The following is a 21,993-nucleotide window of genomic DNA, read 5'->3' on the forward strand; positions in this document are numbered from 1 at the left end:
GCTTGCATCACATATAACACCAATTTCAATCTTTCAAGTCTCGCTTTCAAAACTCTCTTTCGAAATTTCTCTGCTCCCGTTTTCTAAAACTTTCTTCTTGAACCAGGGCCGACACACTTTATTAAGACCAATCAAGAACATATTACAAGATACTATCTAGAATACTACTGCTTTGTATTGTTTGGATCATAACGTGGGCAGGAGAGTGGAGGGGTATTTATGGCGTACCCAATCTACTTCTAACAATTCTAAATCTTTTTTCTAAAATATCTATCATCTAAATTTTTTTCTTAAAATATACAGATCTCTTCCTTAAAATATTTATTCTAAAATTATATTAAAATAAATACAACTGAGCTTGACTTTATGGATAGTGATGATATTTTAATAAATTATATTTTAAGATTGTCCGAAAGTTTGACTTTCGTATGATTGACTTGTTTGTCGGATTAGAATAAGTGTCCCATAATCGTTGTTCTATAACAAGTATATATATATATATATATATATTTTGTGGTATATTCTCCCATTTTTTTAAATAAAAATAAATAAAAAAACACAAAACTCCTATATATATTAATAAAGTCGTACATCACAAGTTTATTTATTAAAAAAGAGCTAAAAAGTTATTGATATTATAAAATAAGCCACATTTTAATTTAATGTTTACGTGGAAGGCACCAAAATGGTTGTTAATTTATAAATCAAAGATATATGTCAAATTAATTTTATAATTAACAAATTCAATGAAATCTCTAGAAATTAATTACGTGTTTAAGTTTGAAATTGACATTTAATATCTCAATTAGATAATTAATTAGATAATTAATTTGTGAAGTCGCGAAACATGCTATTTTCAATTTTTTTTTTTCAGAAAAATAAAATTTTATGTAAAGTATAAAAAATATATAATTAAAAATAAATTAATAATTTCAATGTCAACGTATAAATTTCAACTCGATAAAAATATATTCAGTATTTAATGCAATATAAGAAAATTATCTATAACAAATTAATCTTTTAAAAATTTCAACTATATTTTTATACATTAAAGTTTTTAAAATATTCTGAAATAAAAAATTGAATTATTAAATTATTATTTTTATAAATATTTTCCTCTTATTAGAAAGCATGAAAAATCAAGGATTTAATTTAAAATTTTATTTTTCATCCAAAATAAAGGGATTAAATTATTTAAAATGAGGATAAGCACGAAAAATATTAAAAATTTATTAATTGTTTAAAATTCAACCAATAAAATACCTAAAGTCTAACAAAAGATCCAAATTCAAGATATTTTTTAAAAAATAATATTAAATAATTAGAGAAAAATTGGAGATTTTAGTAATTTATTGGGTAATTTTATTGAGTTTTGAAATTTATTAATTAATTTCCGACAAAAAGTAAAGCCGAAGAAAAGAAGGGAAGGCCAAAAGTGTAAATATTTTGAAAGAGACGGGCAGTAGACAGGGAACGGGCAGCAGCCCGTAGCCTAGTGTTTTGACTTGGCATTCCATTTGCAAGTCCACGTGGCTTCCATGGCCAGCGTCACCAGCCTGAAGCTTATTAAGCACCAAGAGAAATTCCACGTCACCCAAAATCCCCGTGGACCCCATCGGCTAACAACTGAGGCGGATATTCCCCGACACGTCAGGAATTATTCCGTCCGCATATGCGATGCGAATATCCATTGCCGCCAGCTTCCTATTAATTAAACTGTTTGGACTTTTTCACATAGACCGTTATACCCCTCTTTAATTTTTTAATTCCCCGCTTCCCAATTACTTTGAATCTGGATTTTCCTTCCGTTGATTTGACCAAAATGCCCTCCACGACCGTCACGGGAAAGATCATAGGTGAAAATGGATATTATTAGGAAAGGATGGAATCGACGGTGGATTGGCTAAGGATGGAGTGTACGGTAAGCATAGGAGCCGTCAGATTTGGTGTGGGCCCCACCAGCCTTCTATGTTACGTGACATCAGCATTAAGTTAATTTTAACATTTTCCAATTATAAATATTAAATTTATAATTATTTTTATTCTATCAAATACAAAATTCAATTTGTGCGATAAATAAATAAGTTATTATTATTATTTTTTTTTTTTTTAAGTTTAGAAATATATATTATTTTTTTTTAATATTAAATTTATAATTCTTTTTTTAAAATTTAGAAATTATTTGGAAATGAAAATGAAATGCTGGGCAAAAGGGAGACTCCAAGCCAAATTACCATTTTAGGCAACAAAAATCCTTTTCATGAGCTTATCACTTTACCCTTTTTCGGGTCTAATTATAGTATATAGTTTTACATATATTTATGTGCATACAACAAACTAATTTATTTATGTACGGACAAATTACATTATTTAAGTAAAAAATTAAAAAGAAAATTATTGTCGGAGATTGGATGGTGTGCTAGTAACAACGCTCGGCTTCAAGGGGAGTGGATTGTAAGGTCCCACATTAGTTGGAGAGATGAACGAAACATTTTTTATAAGGGTGCGGAAATCTCTCTCTCTCCTTAACGGTCGAATTTTAAAATCGTGAGACTGACGACAATACGTAACGGGTCAATACGATGGATTTTGACTATTACAATTATCAACCATAATCCACGTGCTCGAAACTTCACAAAAGTAGGTGACTAGTGTCCAGACATGCAGTATAATCATTAACAACATCACATGGTATTGCACTTATGGAAAGATATTTGAATCAAATATAGTATGGCAATGCATCATTTAGAAAATCCGGATCAGATCTCAACATTAACTATCAGTATTGAACTCGTTTATAAAATATAGTTTTGAAAAATTATTTGAATCCAAAGTCTTGTAAATTAAACGACTCATCCATTCGAACCAGGAATTAAATTTCACTAATTCTAGTAATTAGATATTAATACATCTCTTAATCATAATTTAGTGGAACAAAAAAAAAAAAAAAAAAAAAATCAAAATACTAAAGCTAAAAACCAAAAAAAACAACTAAAACAAAATTCAAACAATGCAATGAAGTTGTGGAAAGATGTCGNATTTCCGTAAAATCTGTATCACTTTTAGCAAGAAATTCAAAATGGATACGCCAAGTTTGAAAAGACGATAAAAGGGTATTTGCGTAATTTCACTTGGATAACAGTGATCCCCATCTGTTTTTAAGAATCCTTTTCCGTTTCCATTTTCATTTCCATTTCCATATCCACAAGAGAAAGAGGAAAGAAAAAACTGAAGGAGCGACCTCGTTCGTTGAAGAAGAATCCTGTAAACAGGCTGCTCAAATTTTTAGTGAGAGAAGTCGAGATTTCAGAAGCTTTAGCAATCCATCAGTTATCTTTTTCGCTTCTTAGCAGGTTTGCTTTTCTCTCAAGTCCATTGTTTTCTTCGTTTCTAATCTTCTTCTTCGATTTTTCTTGAGTATCTCTTGTTCAGCACGTAAGATTTTGATTCTCTCAAGTTCTCTCTTAAGTTCGAGGATCGTTCCTTCTGTTTTGTTGATTGAAACGTTGATTTTGTGGTTGTTGTTTGGATTTTTGGGGGTTATGTTGTAGAGTGAGTGGAAAATTCGATTTCGGACGACGATTTTGGTGAGATTGTTTTCATGATTTTGGTTTAATTGAAGTTGTTGTATGTCGTGTACGAATTTCGAAGGTTTGTGGAAACCACACGATGTTGAGAAATTAGTTTCTGAATTCGATTTTCGTAAGAATTTCGTCGGTTCGATTTTGAGAAACTCTGGTTGATATTTGGGAAATTAGTTTTTGGATTTGATTATTATTTTAATTGAATTGTCGATTAAATCTGAATTCTCTGATCTTGTTCTTTTTCAACTGTTTCCTAATATAAGATTCTGTAATTTTCTGCAGATTGCACTTGTAGAGGAAATCAGTCTTGTTCTTCGTTTACCCTAAGAGTTGGCAATGGGGTTATTATCAGAATCCGAACGTGATGCAAGCCACAAGAAGCCGTATGGTATCAGATTTTTCGAGTGGATGAGGAAACGACCCCTTTCATTCAAGGCCCATCAAGCCATTGTTCTGCTTGTGACATTCTTGGCGTATGCCAACTACCATGCCTCTCGAAAAACTACAAGCATTATTAAGAGTGCTCTGGATCCCTTATCTCCTGATGTAGGCTTGAAGTTCAACCTATGGAAAACGAGCGGTTCGAGTACACCGGTTGAGAGTAGCCACCGTGCGTCGCTCGCTCGTGGTGGTTGGGCTCCATTTGATGCTGCAGAAGGGACATCTTTACTAGGTGAGCTTGACTTGGCTTTCCTAGGAGTATATGCTGGGGGAATGTACTTCTCTGGCCATTTGGGCGATAGGATGGATTTGAGGATATTTTTAACTTTGGGAATGTTGGGAACTGGCCTGTTTACTACGCTGTTTGGATTAGGATATTGGGCAAACATCCATGTCTTTTCTTACTATTTGATAGTTCAAATGCTTGCTGGTCTGTTTCAATCCACTGGCTGGCCTTCCGTTGTCGCGGTGGTCGGTAACTGGTTCGGAAAGAGTAAGAGGGGACTAATTATGGGTATATGGAATGCCCATACATCTGTTGGCAACATTTCTGGCTCCTTGGTTGCATCTGCCTTGTTGAGCTATGGTTGGGGTTGGTCAATGGTTGCCCCCGGTCTGATCATTGCGTTCTCGGGTTTGGTCGTTTTTCTGTTTCTTCCTGTGCATCCTGAATCTGTTGGAATTGATAAAGAAGGAGATGATTTGGGCTCTCCCAAGAAAAGTGGGGAGGGAATTACAGAACCTCTACTGAAATCGGCGTCGGAGACGGAGAAGGCCATCGGTTTTCTGGAAGCGTGGAGAATTCCCGGTGTTGCACCTTTTGCATTTTGCCTGTTCTTTGCCAAATTGGTGGCTTATACATTCCTCTACTGGCTCCCTTTCTACATTAGCCACACAGGTAGAGCTGCATTTCTGTTTCTTGTGTGCTTATTTGGTTCATGATCTCTCATATTTGAAATGACAAGCATTGTTATCTTACTTGACATACAACTAAGACGAACTAATTTGTGGTTAATGCTCTTGCAGTGATTGACGGGGAATATTTGTCGAGTACGACAGCAGGAAACCTTTCGACATTGTTCGATATCGGAGGGGTTGTAGGAGGAATTTTAGCTGGTCATATTTCTGATCGCTTAGGTGCTAGAGCCATAACAGCTGCAAGTTTCATGTACTGTGCCATTCCTGCTCTCTACTGCTACCGAAGCTACGGTCACATCTCCATAGCTATGAATAGTGGTCTCATGTTCATCACTGGCATGTTTGTCAATGGGCCATATGCTCTCATAACAACAGCCGTCTCTGCTGATTTAGGAACGCACAGTTCATTGAATGGGAATTCTCGGGCACTTGCAACTGTGACTGCGATTATTGATGGGACTGGCTCGGTTGGCGCTGCGATCGGACCCTTGCTAACGGGATATTTATCAGCTAAAAGCTGGAGTTCAGTGTTCGTAATGCTGATGGTTTCAGCGCTAATAGCGGGGCTGTTTTTGACAAGGCTCGTTATAGCTGAGGTGACTTCAAAGATCGAGGAGTCAAACTCGAGAGGAAGGATTCCATCCAGGAACCCGGTACTCGAAGTGTGAGATTATACAATAAGGAAAACGCATCAACAATGTTAGGTCCCATTGTATTTAGCCCGTGCTTGGTTCATAAAACGGTTTTGAACATTGGCATCAGAACCGTGGTCGTTAAGGATTTTCCCTTCTTTTTTCGAGGGTGCTCGGGGGCGAAGAAGATCTCCTCCAAAGTGTGATTCATCCAAGGAGATGATTTTGTTGCAACTTCTCCATGAACGATTGCATTTGTGGTAGAAAGTTGAGCTTTGAAAACAACAGGAAATTTAAGGATGTAAAAATGTATGGTAGTAGATACTACTCATGGTCTGAATTTATTAAAAAAAAAAAAAAAAAAAAAAAAAAAAAAANAAAAAAAAAAAGACAAAGTATATTAAAATGTATGGTATTTTAATGTCGTACTATTATTTCACCATTAAAATTTGACAATAAAAAATTTAAATTTAAATTTCAAAAATATTTGAAAATAGAATTTAATAATATCCCAACATTATGAACAAAACTATATATTTAATTAAAAAAAATCCGTATATTATTATATTTTTAAGCCTATTTCAATCTTAAATGGAAATTAAGAAAATAAAGTCAATGAGAAAAATAAAGGAGACTTTTTTGGGGCATAATTTTGTGCAATATTTAAAAGGAAATAAAGCATTAAAATTCAAGAAAATAGAATTTAAACCATATTATATATATAAATGTATTTTTGAAAAAAATATTAGTGGGCCGAAGCTCGATCGGGCGCCCGGCCCAGATAACATTAGGGTCCATTTAAAGAGAAAGGTGCGATTGAATCGACGCTTCAAGAACAAATTCAAATTTTGAAAATCGATCAGAGAGAGTGAGAGGAAGAAAAATGGCATCGGCTCGAGGAGGGATGAAAGATTTCTACAAGCAAAGGAAGAACAGTGGAGTCTCTAAGGTTTCAAAGCCCTCTTCTAGAAAAACCAAATCTCGGGCCAACTCTGCAACTTTGGACTCCGATGGCGTTCAACCGGCGGTTCTTATTTCTCACGGTTCCCTCGATCTCCGAGGTACAATCTCTCTCTCTCTCTCTCTATTCTTTTGTTTTCTTCATTGGGTTTCTTGAAAGTTTGATTACGGTTCTGGACTTTGTGCTTTGTGATTCTGAAGCATTAAGCATATTGCATTCGAGAAGCTTTTGGATTTCGATTACATTACAATTAAGTTATTCAATAGTCGAATTAAAGATTCTCGATGTTTAGTTCACTCATGATGTTGCGGCTGAAGTATTATCGAATTTATATGTTTAGCCTTATGCTTCGTGATTATGAAGGATTAGGCATGCTGCAGTCTAGAAGTTGTTGCGTGTCACTTAGGTATTGGGTTCTTTTAATTTTCGACTGTGAAATTGAATTAATATGTTTAGACTCCTGCTTCATGGTTATGAAAAGGATTTAGCATGAGTTGCTATTAATTTCTGTCATAGTTGTATTATGGACACCTAAAGTTCGGATTTTTTAAACCTTTCGCTGCAATTCTGTCACATGACTGATGCTTTTGGAAGTCTGATATGGGGCTATACTGGCTGGATATTAATGTACCTTGTGCTTCATCAATTTTTATGAACTTCATTTTGTTTTAGATGATTATGGTGAGTCTGAGAATATACTGAGGCAATTTGACATGAACATGGCCTATGGACCTTGCCTTGGAATGACAAGAATGGAACGATGGGAGCTTGCCGGTAAGCTTGGTTTGAACCCTCCAAAAGAGATTGAGACACTCTTAAAGGGTGGGAAAGTGCAGTTAGAGTGCTTGTGGGCTTCCCGAATCTAAACACTGCCCTGTTAGCTATGTTATTTTCGGTTAATGTATGAAGTTTGTGCTGTGCTTTTGGACAAAATGTTCAGCCTCTGGCTGAAATCATAAAGTGCTCTTGTATTCTTTTTTTCCTTTGTCATGTTTCTAAAAGAAATCTGTCTACCTTGTAGCATTTAAAATCTTTGTCAATGTCATAATGGTGGTAGGGACAGGAATAAAGCAAACAAGGTAGGGACGGGGAACCCCTTTAGTTCATTAAAGTCGGGTGACATATTACCGTTGACCTCATACCTCACACCTGATTTCCTCTCCCTATTGGTCTCACAATCTCATTGCCCCTTCTCGATCCCTTAGAAAGGTGGATACTCTTGTAGGTAGGAACAGCTTCACTTTCGGTGTTTGGCGCTCCCTTCGAACTGATATTACCTCATAAGTTCGGTAAAGCTGCTAGTGCGAACCGTGCACACTGAAAAAAAGAAGAAAATTAGAGTACTTTGGGATTATATTCTGTCGGATTTCTGCTTGTAGGCCAGAGTTAATATTGTTGGATGATGGAAGTCCTACATCTCCTAATTTAGGGAATGATCATGGGTTTTTATAAGTGAGGAATACTAACTCCATCGGTGGGATGAAGGCTTTTGGGGAAACCCAAATCAAAACCATGGGAGCTTATACTCAGAGTGGATAATATCATACCATTGTGGAGAGTCGTGTTCGTCTAACAAATATCACTCTCAAAAATTGGTTGAGGGTATTATTATTATTATTATTATTATTATTATTTTGGAAGAATGGGCGTATTTTTGTAATAATTTATTAAGTTTAGAAATATCTTTTTTATAATTTAGTTTAGTTTTAATATCCAAATTATGAAGTTTTGAATATTAGTTTAAGAAATGACCAATTAATTATATTTAATACATGTGTATTTTTTTTACCGATAGATTGGTAACATAATTTAAAAATACTTGGAATTAAAAAATAAATAATTTCACACGGACTCTTCTAAAAATATTCAAATTATTATAAAAGAATGGAATTTTCCGATCAACATATATCGAGTTCATATCAATTCACGTTAATTGTTATACTTATATAAATAATGATGTTACGTGTGTTTATTTGATGGGTGGAATATTAAATTTACATAAAAGTTGAAATTTGATTAAATTACAATTAATTTATCCTTATAAATAAAATGTTATAAATGGTTTATACACTAAATTAAAACTTTCTAAAAATTAATTTCTTGGTTTTGCCAATCAATTTCTTAATGAAGAGGATAATTTTGTTGGGCAAAATGGTCATTAGGAGGGTACGTGGCGGACGGAGGAGTCCAACATCTATGGAGGTGGTCGAGAATTGCGGTCCATTTTCGTTGCCTTTTCGTCGCGGGCTCCGAGTCGGAAGAATAGCGCCTGCTAATTCATCCTTCACGACGAGTCAAAACCCGTCAGCCTAAACTCAGACCATCAATTTCTTCCCCCGCGCCCGTAATTCAATATAATTGATCCCCCCCTTTTTACTTTCTGGGTGATTGATTTTTTCAGGATCATCTCTGCGTGGAACTGAATCTTCTTTGTCCTTCTCTCCGATCTTCTCTTTTTTCCTCCCGGAACTTCCACAATTCGTAAACGATCTCTGTTTTTCTGGCGAAACCAAGCGATCAGAAGGAGGAATTCTTGGCCCTTACCATGTCGTTCTCTGATTCTGATTCATCTTCTCAATGTGGTGATCACAAAAGTTTCAAGCAAATCAGCCGCGAGCGTGAGTCTCATATCTCTCCTTTGCGCTTGTTTTATTTTTTTTTTCCTCCCATTTTAAATTGTTCTTGATTGAATCATCCCACTTCTGGCTGATAACCATTGGTAATCCTCCAATTTGGTTTTTTTCTTCTAGAATCTTGAATAATTCAATCGCAGACTGAAATGGCAGGTTATTCTAAACTTAATTTTTTCCGGGAGAGGTTGTCGTGTTGTAACTGGTAGTTGAATTCAGATGATAAGAGATTTTATTTCCATATTTTTTGTTTTTTGGATGTCTCTACCAATTTATAAGCCCAATTTGAGGTTTTGTTTATGATTGTTAGAACTTGCTTTAACTTACGAGTGGATTTGGGGAATGGGTTTCCTTTTTTCACATTTGATATTACGATAAGAGGAACCATAAAATGTCCCTATGTTCCCACTGGCCCAAGGTTGTTAATGGTTTGGAAGAAATCCTTCTAAAGCTTAATTGTAAATTGAACTAAAATTTGTAATGTCTTCACGCATAATCGAATGTGCTGAAAATATACACTCAGTTCAGGGTTGGCATGCATCCGGGCATTGATAAGCATGAAGCTGCTAGATGTGAACGTGTTAGTGAAGACGGATTACCATATCCTGTACGACATTTCAAATAATTACTAATTTTCATATTAACCACTACACTCTCTTCTTTTGGGTTTTGGTAAGTCCAAGGTTTTGTACACCTCAAAACACTTGAGTTCCTGGTGAGATGGAATATGAATTTGTTGGTTGCTTTAGAGGGGCTCTTAAAACATTCCTTTAGTTTACTTACATCCTAGCAAATTTTCATTTTTCTTTATGATATCAAACAAAATTTTCATCATTATAAACTTTTCATGTTTTTATCATATTGCATATTACAGAAGATTGACCTTAGATCTTTAAACTTCCTAGATGACCAGTGTATTGTATTGTGGCACCTAATAAACTAATTTACTTATATCCATTTAAATTCGCCTTTAGGATTGCTGCATGAAATGCTTCGGTCAGCCAAAACAGGGGATTCGAAATCAACCTGGAAGGTATGTCATATTCATAACCATTTTCATTTAAACAAATTACTTTTGAACCTATTTGTTACTCATTTTCATTCTTTAAACAAATATGATTCCTATGTGGCTTTAAATTTGCAAATCTGATGTAGCAGTTTGCTTTCTTACATGCAATTTGTTGAATGGATACTTGGAAAAAAAAAAGGGAATTTACTATTTGGAGTTTGTGGAAGTTCTCTGTGTGCATCTTCCTCTAGCGAAAAAATCTGCTGAGTTATTCATTTTTCGTTTTCTTTTGAACCAGGAAGAATCATTTGTTTTCTTTTCGTTTGGTTTACTACATCACATTCCCTTTTAGATTTCTTGGTGTCTGGATCTGTTGTTCACAGGTTCTCATCATGGACAAACTTACCGTCAAGATAATGTCATACGCATGCAAGATGGCTGATATCACAGATGAAGGTGTTTCATGTAAGAAACACAAGCAAGTTCTCTAATACATATTACACCAATTATTCTAGATACTGTCTTCTGTGATTCGTTCTTGATGTGTTGTGTAGACAGTATATTGCATATTTCATGATATTATATGGTTCCATTTACTGCAAGAAGTTAAAGAAAAAGAAAGAAGGAAAAAAAAAAAAAAAAACTGGCTCCTGGCAGAGGTGGTTTGCAACTCTGGAAGTGAAAATTCCAGATTATTTCCTAATGCACCAATTTTCATTGGTTGACTTTGTATTGATTTTTGTTAATGATAAAACCAAGTTTTCATGGAGAAAAATGAAATAATATACACGGATGTACAAAAAAGAATGCCACAGAATGAGTCTCGAAATTTCAGACTTCAATCCAAAATATTAAGACCTCATTAATTTTTTTTTTCTTAAAAAAAAAGAAAAAAGTGGAGAGGCACCCTTACTTGAATAAGATCTATTTTGTAGGTTGTACAACTGTGCCTTTGAGTATCTAAAAAATTACAAAATAGTGTTGAGTTCTAAAAAATTACAAATAGTGTTGAGTTCTAAAAAATTACAAAAAAGTGGAGGGACAGATGCTCACAACAAGACTTATAACTTCCAAGATTCCTAACCTCGTTTGTGGCCCCTCCCAAACCTAAAAATATTACTAGCCATAACCTCAAAAACACACACACACAAAAAAAAAAAAAAAAATACAAGCCTGTCAAAGAACTCTTGTTTTCTGAATATAACACAATATGCTGATGTTGAAACACAATGATGTGAATCCCTAAGTTAAATTAGTAGGAAATACATATATCTGAGGTAATGATTTGTATTATTTAGTTGATCCATCCATAACTAAAAGCTATTTATATGTGTATATTATCTGAAGCAGAAACCAAGAAGAATTTAAACATTTTTGTTAGCTGTTGGGATTGTGGTAAATTACGAAAGAAATTCTTTCTGGTACCTAGATATATTCTTCATTTGGAATTTATAGTTTTTGGGCTTTGAAAATATATGGATTGTTTTGGTGCTGCAGTGGTAGAAGACATATACAGACGAAGGCAGCCACTGCCGTCCATGGATGCTATCTATTTCCTTCAGCCTTCTCGAGAGAAGTAATATATGTACATTTTTATGTGATTTATACAATTCCATCTAATAGTTTCATATAATTTTAAGCTCTAAGACCATAGTTTGTCTTTATCTTTTACTTTGCTAGATTTGAATGCAATGCATTTTTTTTTATGATTGATTAGATTTTTTATTTGGCCTTCTGCATTTAGAGTTCTTCTTCTCTATCTTTGATGGTTATGACTTGAATGTTAATCTCATTCCGATCTTGTCTTAATTTATGTCTATTGCACTTATATTGCATAAATTGAGGTAGAAAAAAAGAAAAAAAAAAAGGCTTCTATTACATTTATCAAGTGTAATGAAACAGAGCATTTTTATTTATTTCATACTTGTAGATACATAAAATAAACCCCCTCAAGTAGAGGATATTTTTCTAACCTTCTAGGCTGGATCCTTCTTCCTTTGCTTTTCGTCACAATATCTTACATCTCTTATCAATCAACCGGGAATGGTGTAGATTTAGGTTTTTTTTTTTTTTTTTTTAATCTTAGATTGATGGTATAAATTGGAGCTAAATTCTTCATTCTCTTTCTCTTTTAAAAATGCAGTGTTGTCATGTTCCTGGCAGACATGTCAGGGAGATCTCCTTTATACCGGAAGTATTTATACCCATCTCCCAGTTATTTAATGCTTCTAGTTGAGCATTTTTGTGCAATAGTTGTTGAATCTATTTTCTTTTGCATCCTTGAAGGGCATTTGTCTTCTTCAGTTCACCTATATCAAGGGAATTAGTCACACAAATCAAGAGAGATTCAACTGTTTTACCTCGCATAGCTGCCCTAAAAGAGGTTACTGATCTCCAGGCTTAGACTGAAGTTTCTGCTTGATTTCTTTTCATTGCAGTCTGTTGGTTTAGATTATAATTCAGCTAGTTCGTTTTTTTTTGCTTTAATTGTTAGATAAAAATGATCATTAACTTTTCACCTTCCTTTTCATGTCATCATGCAGATGAATTTGGAGTACTTTGCCATAGACAGCCAGGTACATCTAAGCCTACTTGATCAGTGCGGGTGTATGATCAATAATTTAATTATTTGTAGCTCTCATATTTTATTCTTCTTTAGAAATTTTGTGACGATATTTTAGTTTGATATTTTTTTCTTCTAAAAAAGAATGATTTTATGACTTCTACTCAATAATCCTTTACGGAGATTACTTCATTTTCCAACATTTGTTCATACTGAAATAATAAATTTGTTCTTAGCCGAGAAGGTATTATTTTGAATTTGAAGGATGGTTTTTCATCGAGGGGGTAACATGGACATTTATATCTTGAACTGTATATTGTGATTTTAAATTCGTTCATGCACTACTATTATATCAAGTTTGTGTTCTATAAACTAGTTATACTCATATATTAGTCAATAATCTTACATTTCCAGGGTTTTATCACCAACAGCGAGAAAGCTCTGGAGGAACTTTTTTGTGATGACGAGAGTTCTCAAAAAGGTGCAGCATGTCTGAATGAGACGGCTATCCGCATTGGCACAGTTTTTGCATCATTAAGGGTATTGTTTGTGCTTGATTATGTCATGTTTGGTTTAGTAGGGGTAATGTTTTTAGTGCTTTTTTGGGGGGAGGGATGAAACGGATTCCATTGATCAATAAAATTACAAAGGCTACTGGAAGGTAATGGGTAACAAACAGAAGTCCCCATTGGTTATTTTCACGGAACTAATTGAATGATTCCAAAAATGTATAAAGAGAGAAGCCCTGGAAGAACCTAGAAAAATGACTAGGTCCCAAACTACTTCGCCAAGACGGTCTAATTTCTCCATCATACCTAACCAAAATGGTAAAGTTACCCTCAGGCCAGAAGGCCCATATAAAGCTAAACTGAAGAGATCAAAATGCTTCGACCAAAGCCATTAAGTGAACTGACACTCAAGAAAAAATATGGAAGGCCAATTTCTCTTTTCTCCTACAGAGGACACGATAATGTTATTAGCATTGAAGCCTTTGAGAAAAAACGGACCAAAAGAAACTTTACACTTCCTCCAGATTGTTTCGGCCCTTCTTTAGAATGAAGATGAGAAGCAGATTGGATTGGATGACTCTTGGCTATTTGTTGGAAGGCGGAAACAGGACAATAGGAATATTTTCTATGAATCCAGTTTGCTTCCTGGACGACCACTTATCCAACATATGTTTCTTGTGTATAGTTGACAGTCTCTCCTTGGCCTTTTTCTTTTCTATCTTGTTTTCCTTTTCCTTTTTAATTTTTTTGATTACTTTCGTTTCTTAAATATGATAGGAGTATGAGGCATAAGCCTCGAGGCAAAAATGTACTGCTTTTCATTGAGACTCCTCAAGGCTTAAGCTTGAAGCACCTTCTTAGACTGTATTTGTTTGGTGTTGCAATTATGTTAGGTGTCAGATCTTCCTAACCTTTTCCTTCTTCAGGAATTTCCTTCTGTTCGGTACCAAGCTGCCAAGTCCCTTGATGCAACTACAATGACGACTTTCCGTGACCTCATTCCTACAAAAGTTGCTGCTGGTGTCTATGACTATATTACAAACTATAAGAAAACGATCCCCAATTTTCCTCAGTCAGAAACGTGTGAGCTGCTGATTCTTGATCGCTCCGTAGATCAGGTATACATATATAGTTTGGCTATTTTAACGTATAAAACACGTGATTTTAGCATCATTTTTTCTTGTGGATTTGGTATGTGATGAGGATGTTCCACCCCCCAGATTGCTCCTGTTATGCATGAATGGACATATGATGCAATGTGCCGTGATTTGCTAAGCATGGAGGGGAATAAATATGTTCACGAGGTAAGTTCTAGCATTCTGTTAGTTCTTTATTTGCTTCTGGGCTTTATTTTTTTTAGGCTCTTTGTTGATTAAGATATTTTACTGTTCAGATTCCAAGCAAAGTTGGAGGTCCACCAGAGAAGAAAGAGGTCCTCTTGGAGGACCACGATCCAGTTTGGCTTGAGCTTCGCCATGCACACATTGCAGATGTATGCCCTGTGCTTATTGAATTCTTTTGAACATTATTCTCTGTTTTCTTCTGTCATAAATGAATTTTTCAGGCAAGTGTGCGGTTGCATGAGAAGATGGCCCACTTTGTATCTAAGAATAAAGCTGCACAAATGCATCAAGTTTCGAGGTTAGCGCTGTTGTGTTTGCTTTCTTTTGGGATGCTTCATGGTATTAATATGAATGTGTACTTGGGAATCATGTATTCAAGCGTCACTCTAATGGATATTGAACCACCTAAATACCAGAACCGTTCTTTGTTAGGAAACATTTTTCATATATCTACCTAAGGTTTCAGATGGCTCCCTTCTATTATTGATTACTGGGGTCAACGTTATCCTGGATGCTGTAGGGATAGGTGAAGTATTTGAGAAGATTTTTTTCTCTTGGTGATGTGGGATGCTCTGCTTCCATCGTATGCTTTCCTCATTGTTTTACTAGAACTTTCATCTTTCCATCCATCAGACTGCCGATGATCGGATGCTTAATCTGTTCAATTAGATTTCCATATACACATAATTTGTTAGGACTTTGGGATGCAAATTTTCCTCTTTTGTTTGTTGTTGTCAAAGAGATTTCCTCATCTTTCTTTTAGTTGTGGGTTAGAAAGACTGTTTGGGGAGGAAGAGGGGCATATAGTGTCGTGTGCTCCGTGGGAAATGCATCTGTCCTGATGAGTTTGCATCTGAATTCTTTAAAGCCAACTGGAATCTCTGTGAGAGTGGATGTTCGGGAGGTGCTAGATAAATTTTATGAAAACAAATCTTGCGTGCGTTACACTTGCAAAAGTTACATTATTCTTATTCTCGAGAAAGAATGATGTGAAAAGTTGGGGATTTTCTGTTACTAGTTTAAACAGAAATTATCAATCATGGCCCACTAGAATGCAGCTAGTCTTGGACAGCATGTCCAAAAACCTAGGGCATTCAACGAAGGCAGACAAGTTGTAGTCTTATACTTTTTAGGGTGATTTTCTTTCCCTATTGTCTTTGTGGGATTTATTGTTTTCACTTTTTTTTTTTTTTTTTTTTTTTTTTTTTTTTTTTTTTTTTTTNAGATTTTGTATAAAGAACCCTGTCAGCACGGGAAAAGCCATGTCAATGAGTTTACTTCATTAGATAATACAACTAGGACAATATCGAGATTTAATTTTGCTCATTCTATAGCTTGGTTATTATTATTTTTTTTTTAATTTTTTTTAATAAAAGACAATTTCATTGATGATTGAAATTTACAAGAGGGATGTATAATCCATGATGTTTATAAAAGATCTTCCCAATTTGCAATGAGGGAGGTATAACTATAGGAAGTAAAAATATTAGATAATTTACACCAAGATATAGCTTGGTTATCCTTTAAGTTCCTACTAAGTTTTTGGTCCTAGAAATTGTTGACATCATTCCTTGTTTCTTTGATGGTGGCTCATTTGTTACAAGAGAGTCTATACAAAAGTGGATACGCAGGGCTAACGTGGTGTTTTCAGTCTATGGTTAGTCTAGAATGATGTGCTTCCTTCATCACCCACCCCATGACAAATTCGGTTGGTGATTAGGTTTTAGTGTTTTTTTATGTACTTCCATGGTCCCTTTGTAGAAAATGTAGAGGGCCGATTTGTACATGATGTAGAAGTATATTTAGCCTTTAAAGTTTTCTCCACAAGGCATTTCCTTTGTGATGATATCTTCCTATCCATTTTAGGATGATTGCTTTGTTCTTCTCCTTTATAAAAAATAGGTGAAGGTCCTCCCTTGTGTGTTGGGAGGTTTATGATATTCCATCGGACAAAATATGACCCATCTTTTCACTTTCTAAATAATCGTAGCTACTTTTTGTGGCATTTCCAATAGAGACGTGTAGTAAGTGGGGAGGTTGGATAGTGTGACTTGTATTAAGGTGAGCCTTCCACCTTTGGAAGTATAACATGATGGCCATGTTGACGACCTTCTTTTTATTATTCAATAATAGTTTCCCTAAGGAAAAAGATTTATGGTTTCCCTTTAAGGGTAATGGTAGGTACATATTCGGTCATTCACCCTTTTTATAAGAGTATCTGTTGGCGAAGTGTTTGATCATCCTTGTGCTAACATTGATGCCCATAATCTCTGTTGTTTAGAGATTGATATTTTGTAAGAGAATCTTTCGAAGGATTTTAACGTCTTGATCATATTTTTACGGAAGAAGTTGTTTCTTTTTTAAAAAAATAGGAGGTAAAATTTGAAGCTTCATGGGGCTAAGGTTGGGACCCCCCTAGTCTCCTTTCCTACTTTTGGTGTTTGCTATTGTTTTGAGTAAAATCCTCCTTTATTTTTGTATTAGGAACCTTTTTAAGCTTTTCCAATTGGGATTAATGGAATTTAGCTCGCCTATTTCCTGTATATTAATAATTACCCATAGTATTCTTCTCCCGTTATCAAGATGAACTTCCAATGTTTTACATTCTCGGTCTTGTAGAAAGTGAAGCCATAGACAGAAATTTCTACGAAAGCTTTTGCGGGAATTAATTTAGAAGTTTTGATGAGGCCACTTGGTAGCTATTAGAAAGTAAAGGCGTGAAGACAAATTTCTATGAGAGCTTTATTGCCGGAATTAATTTATAACGTTTGATGAGGCTGCTCAGTACCTACCCACTTTTGGTTTTCTGCTGCTCAATGACATCCCCTAGTGGAAGACGTGGAGGACAAGTTACATTAGTGAAGGAAGTCTATGTTTCTAAATTGAGATTGCCTTTTATCCATCAAAATCTCTTTTCTAAAGTCATACCACATTGCCAAAAGCCAAAGTGACAGGATGGAGATAAATAAAAGCGAAACTTTTAACTAAAGAAGAAACTTCAATGAGAGGGAGATTGCAAGGTGTTTCTTGAGCTTGGCGGTTATCAGCTATATCAGACTTTTAAATACCCAAGAAGGTTATGGAAGATTGACAAAGCAGGGGATGTCTGATCTTATGTTAATCCATGTTCAAAATTGTGCTAGATCAGCCTGAAACTTTGTCGAATCAACTTGCTCTTTCGATGTTAGATTCTCCTTTTGGAAACTCTCACTGTAAAACTAACTTGGTGGAGAGCCTTGGTGATTAGAACTTTCGATGTTTAGGGAGAGTTCTGCAAGCCCTTGGATTCAAACTTCCTGATGGAAAGTTCAATAAAATGGAAATCAAGTTGGTAATGGAGCATGTGACATCTTGTTGAGGAGGATGTTGATTAATGGGATGCACCACCACCAATACAATTGATATATAAAGAAAAAACCACCGATAGAATTAATATATAAAGAAAAAAACCTTGGTGGATTGAATCGAACAGAAAAACTTCATTTTTTATTTTTTTATTTTGTAAGATCTCTTTCTTGGGTGCAATGACACAAGAAAGCTCACTTGCTTGTAAACGCTAAGCTGGACTTAAAAATCTATTATTTCTGTTTCTGAGAATTCAATTTGAACGATAGTCTGAAGGTCTTCAAGAGTGGTTCCTTGATATTGTCACTGGTCGCAAATAAAAAAACCAAGGTCAAGGTTTAATGATGGATCGTGATGGTTGGTGCTATGGTTTGACAAGTGTGGGTATAAAGTAATAGGTGCAATTTTGAAGATTTTTTCCTTCATGATGTCTTACTTACAAATTTAGCTCTCAGGGTTTCAATGATGGGACATTTTGACTAATCTATTTTGTAAACATATTTTCATATTATTGGGTTTAGGGGAAGGAGGCCTTATTTGCCTCTTTTCTAAACAAAATTTTGCTTGCCCTTTAAACAATTTCCTTTCTCATAAAAAAATAAAAAATAAAAAATAGTGAATTCCTTTTCTTTATCAAACTCTGGTTCTTTTATTCTATTGACCAAGCATCAGTACCTGTGCGAGCTTTTCCTGTGGTCTGTTAGATGATATTGGGTTTCGTAACAAGCCTACTTTACAATGATGTCGCTTTTCTGACCTAATACTTTCTGATGTGCTATAGAAGTACTAGTGAACTCTCCACACGGGATCTGCAAAAGATGGTTCAGGCATTGCCGCAATATAGTGAACAAATTGAGAAGCTCTCCCTTCATGTGGAGGTTAGTTTCTTGTAGACAAACGAAATGTTGTATGTTACTTTTCTTCTCCCTAGAGCAAAAAATTTTAGCTTATAAATGGAGGAGAGAAGAATATATGTCTATATCTATCTATCTATCTGTCTGTATATATATATAATTCAATCAGGTTTGATTTTGTATTGTGGTTGAGAACTGTGCTGCGTGAAGCAACCTTAGAAACTGGCAAAATGTTCCAGAAAGGTGCAAAAGGAATCTTCGTTCCTTTTTTGCTCAGCAATATGTTCAATATCTAGAAGAGTTGGAAATAACTCTGAAGATTTCTTAGGAACTGACTTTGAGTTTATTAATTCAGATTGCAGTAAAACTAAACAAGATAATCAAGGATGAGGGGCTAAGAGAACTAGGGCAACTTGAGCAGGACCTTGTTTTCGGAGATGCAGGAACAAAAGATGTAATAAAATTTTTGACAACGAACGAGGTGATTACTGAAATTATATTGATGTTCTTAAGTACATGTCATTTGAGTTATGAACATGAAACCTACACTAAACGTTTTTGCAGGATGTAAGTCGCGAAAATAAGTTGCGGTTATTGATGATTCTTGCAGCCATTTATCCTGAGAAATTTGAGGGTGAGAAAGGTCTAAATTTAATGAAGGTTAGTACCCCACCCCAAGAAGGAAAAGACAACCTTTTCAACCAACCAGCTCTTTGATTAATTAATTTATTTATCTTTTTTACAAGATTGCATAGTGAAGATATTTCCGTTTATTTTTCGTACTTTGCATGTTGATGAAGTTTAACGCTTGACAGTTAGCAAAACTACCACCAGATGATATGAATGCTGTTACCAACATGAGATTACTTGGTGGTGCCGCACCTGATAGCAAAAAAAGCTCATTAGGGTCATTTTCTTTGAAGTTTGATATTCATAAGGTAAAAGTGTTTATCTTTTAGCTCCTTGAATTCATTTGTTCAATGCCTGACAATACTTTTGTTATCAGAAGAAGCGTGCAGTTAGGAAACAACTAAAGGGTGAAGAAGAAACATGGCAATTATCGCGGTTTTATCCCATAATAGAGGTAAAACCATGGTCAAACTTATTTGTTCAATCTATATATGCACTTCTTAATAGGTTTTTTTTAGTAAGATATGACTGGACGGCCTTTATACAGAAGCGGGCTTGATTATATTGTTCAGCATATATTGAAATTTTCATTTTTGCTCTAATCTATCAGCTTGATGTGGTAGGGATTAAACATGATATTATAGTAGGTTTTGATTTCAAATTCGAATTTCGAGAATGTTGTTTTGATATTAATCCAAAGCCCTTTGTACTATTCTTTCATTTTTTCTCAATGAAAGGTTAGTTTTTCCATTAAAAAAAAAAAAGAACCACTCATGAAGAAGTGTTTAGAATATACTACAAAAAGAATCTTCCCCATCAACTATCCCATTAAGCGTTTATGTGTAGTGGTGATTTAACATGTGCTGGTAATGTATGACACGGAGAATGCCTTTTCAGGCTGCCATGCTCTTTTGATGGCTTCACAATTAAAAGAACATTGCATTCTTGTTGGACTGTAAATCTGAAATTCAATATAGTCAGGTTGACACATAACATACACTTGTGGTCATAGTTAGTGTGATCATTTTATGGGGATGGCTTTTGAGGTATTTACCTTTCTTGAAATCTATACAAAACCACAATGTCATTATTGTCCCAAACTATTTTTTAGGAACTAGTTGAAAAACTTAGCAAAGGTGAACTATCCAAGGAGGATTATCCATGTCTAAATGACCCCAGTCAAACTTACCATGGACCGTCTCATACAGCAGCAGTTCAGCAACTTCCATCTGCTCATTCAATGAGATCAAGACGGACTCCCACATGGGCCCGACCTCGTAATTCTGATGATGGATACTCAAGGTGCTTTATTTATATGTTTATTTTCATTTTTGTTTTTTTAAGTGTGGGTTGTGCTCGTTGAGAAGGCACTTACATTTTTGTGGTTCATTTGATACACGCTTGATGCCTTTCTAATTTTCATTATTGAACCATTGATTCATGGTTTACTTGGAGACTAATAAGATATTGAGATCTGAACCTGCAACAATCTTGGAGATCATCAGAATTTCTTTCTCGCTTTTTCTTTATGCATGGTTGCAAGTTTAACAATCTCTTTCTGGACAGCGATTCGGTACTGAGGCATGCATCTAGTGATTTTAAGAAAATGGGCCAACGTATCTTTGTATTTATTGTAGGTGGAGCAACTAGGTCTGAGGTATGTTTTGTTCTTAATATAATTTGAACATGTCTCTTCAGTTACCCATCTGGATAGATTAATGATATCTTTTTTAACTTGCAGCTTAGAGTTTGTCACAAGCTTACATCGAAATTGAAGAGAGAAGTAGTTTTAGGTTCAACAAGTATTGATGATCCTCCACAATTTATTACGGTATTTAGCATCAACCTTCTATATTCAAATTTGCCTTTGTTTTCTGCCATTCATGTGACACCCATTATTGTTCATCAATATTATATTTAACTGGTACAGAAGCTTAAGATGTTGACTGCACAAGAGCTCTCATTGGATGATCTCCAGATATGATTGGCAGCAGCCTCCAGTGTGCTCTTGCTATGATGAATGATGCTCTTAAGCGCTTTGCAATGGGTTTGTTGGTCGATTTTTTGATTTTGGCTCTTTCAGCTTTTAGTCTTATTGCTAGTTGTTTCATGATATTGTGATGAACTATTAGCAGTAAAAGCTGTCCATATTGCATAATGTAACATTTCTGAATATAAAAAATAGGATTGAAACTAAGTCTTGCCATTAATACATATATATATATATCTCCTCAAAACCTCTTTAAAATGAAGGAAAAATTAATGGCAATCCATAAAAATTGGTGAGCAAAGAGATTAAAAGAAATTGTTTACACATTGTGGATGGATGATTATATCTTTAGCTTGATCAACGAAGTGTGTCAAAAGTTATACAATTCATGTGGATCGATTGTTGTGGGTAGAAGAACCGTTGCATCTCAAAACATTCAAGGCGATAGCAAAGACAGACATAGCAAAGGCAGGTGAAACCTCGTCAACGATTGACAACCAAATTTATGAATATGGTAAAGATGTTGTTGCAGAGTATAAATGTACATATCAACAAGTCGAAATTTCAAATCTAAAGAAGCCCCA

At 34.9% G+C, this 21,993-nt stretch overlaps 3 protein-coding genes across 4 annotated transcripts; all 3 read left to right on the forward strand.

Annotated features, from left to right (window-relative positions):
• Positions 1-3,198: 3,198 nt before the first annotated feature.
• Positions 3,199-5,915, forward strand: LOC111795512 (putative glycerol-3-phosphate transporter 1). Its single transcript, XM_023677984.1, has 3 exons — positions 3,199-3,353; positions 3,867-4,923; positions 5,052-5,915. The coding sequence occupies exons 2-3, from the start codon at positions 3,921-3,923 to the stop codon at positions 5,609-5,611; spliced, it is 1,563 nt and encodes a 520-aa protein (XP_023533752.1). The 5' UTR covers positions 3,199-3,353; positions 3,867-3,920; the 3' UTR covers positions 5,612-5,915.
• A 464-nt stretch (positions 5,916-6,379) lies between these two features.
• On the forward strand, positions 6,380-7,566 carry LOC111794744. Its single transcript, XM_023676876.1, has 2 exons — positions 6,380-6,636; positions 7,209-7,566. Exons 1-2 carry the CDS (start codon positions 6,459-6,461, stop codon positions 7,400-7,402), a joined length of 372 nt encoding a protein of 123 aa, XP_023532644.1. The 5' UTR covers positions 6,380-6,458; the 3' UTR covers positions 7,403-7,566.
• Positions 7,567-8,732: 1,166 nt separating this feature from the next.
• LOC111795484 (SNARE-interacting protein KEULE-like) lies at positions 8,733-21,616 on the forward strand. Of its 2 annotated transcripts, none has more exons than XM_023677935.1 (21): positions 8,733-9,154; positions 10,141-10,199; positions 10,559-10,640; positions 11,673-11,751; positions 12,319-12,369; positions 12,462-12,558; positions 12,719-12,751; positions 13,153-13,278; positions 14,174-14,365; positions 14,468-14,551; positions 14,641-14,739; positions 14,812-14,888; positions 18,717-18,813; positions 19,145-19,270; positions 19,354-19,449; positions 19,605-19,727; positions 19,799-19,873; positions 20,531-20,721; positions 20,986-21,076; positions 21,161-21,250; positions 21,350-21,616. In XM_023677935.1, the coding sequence occupies exons 1-21, from the start codon at positions 9,082-9,084 to the stop codon at positions 21,401-21,403; spliced, it is 1,995 nt and encodes a 664-aa protein (XP_023533703.1). In that variant the 5' UTR covers positions 8,733-9,081; the 3' UTR covers positions 21,404-21,616. The 2 variants fall into 2 exon arrangements, with proteins under 2 accessions (XP_023533703.1, XP_023533702.1); XM_023677934.1 differs by having other exon boundaries at positions 8,735-9,154; positions 19,796-19,873.
• The last annotated feature ends 377 nt before the right edge of the window (positions 21,617-21,993 follow it).

This window comes from Cucurbita pepo, chromosome LG05, assembly GCF_002806865.2.
Source record: "Cucurbita pepo subsp. pepo cultivar mu-cu-16 chromosome LG05, ASM280686v2, whole genome shotgun sequence".
In the NCBI taxonomy this organism is placed as follows: Eukaryota; Viridiplantae; Streptophyta; class Magnoliopsida; order Cucurbitales; family Cucurbitaceae; genus Cucurbita; species Cucurbita pepo.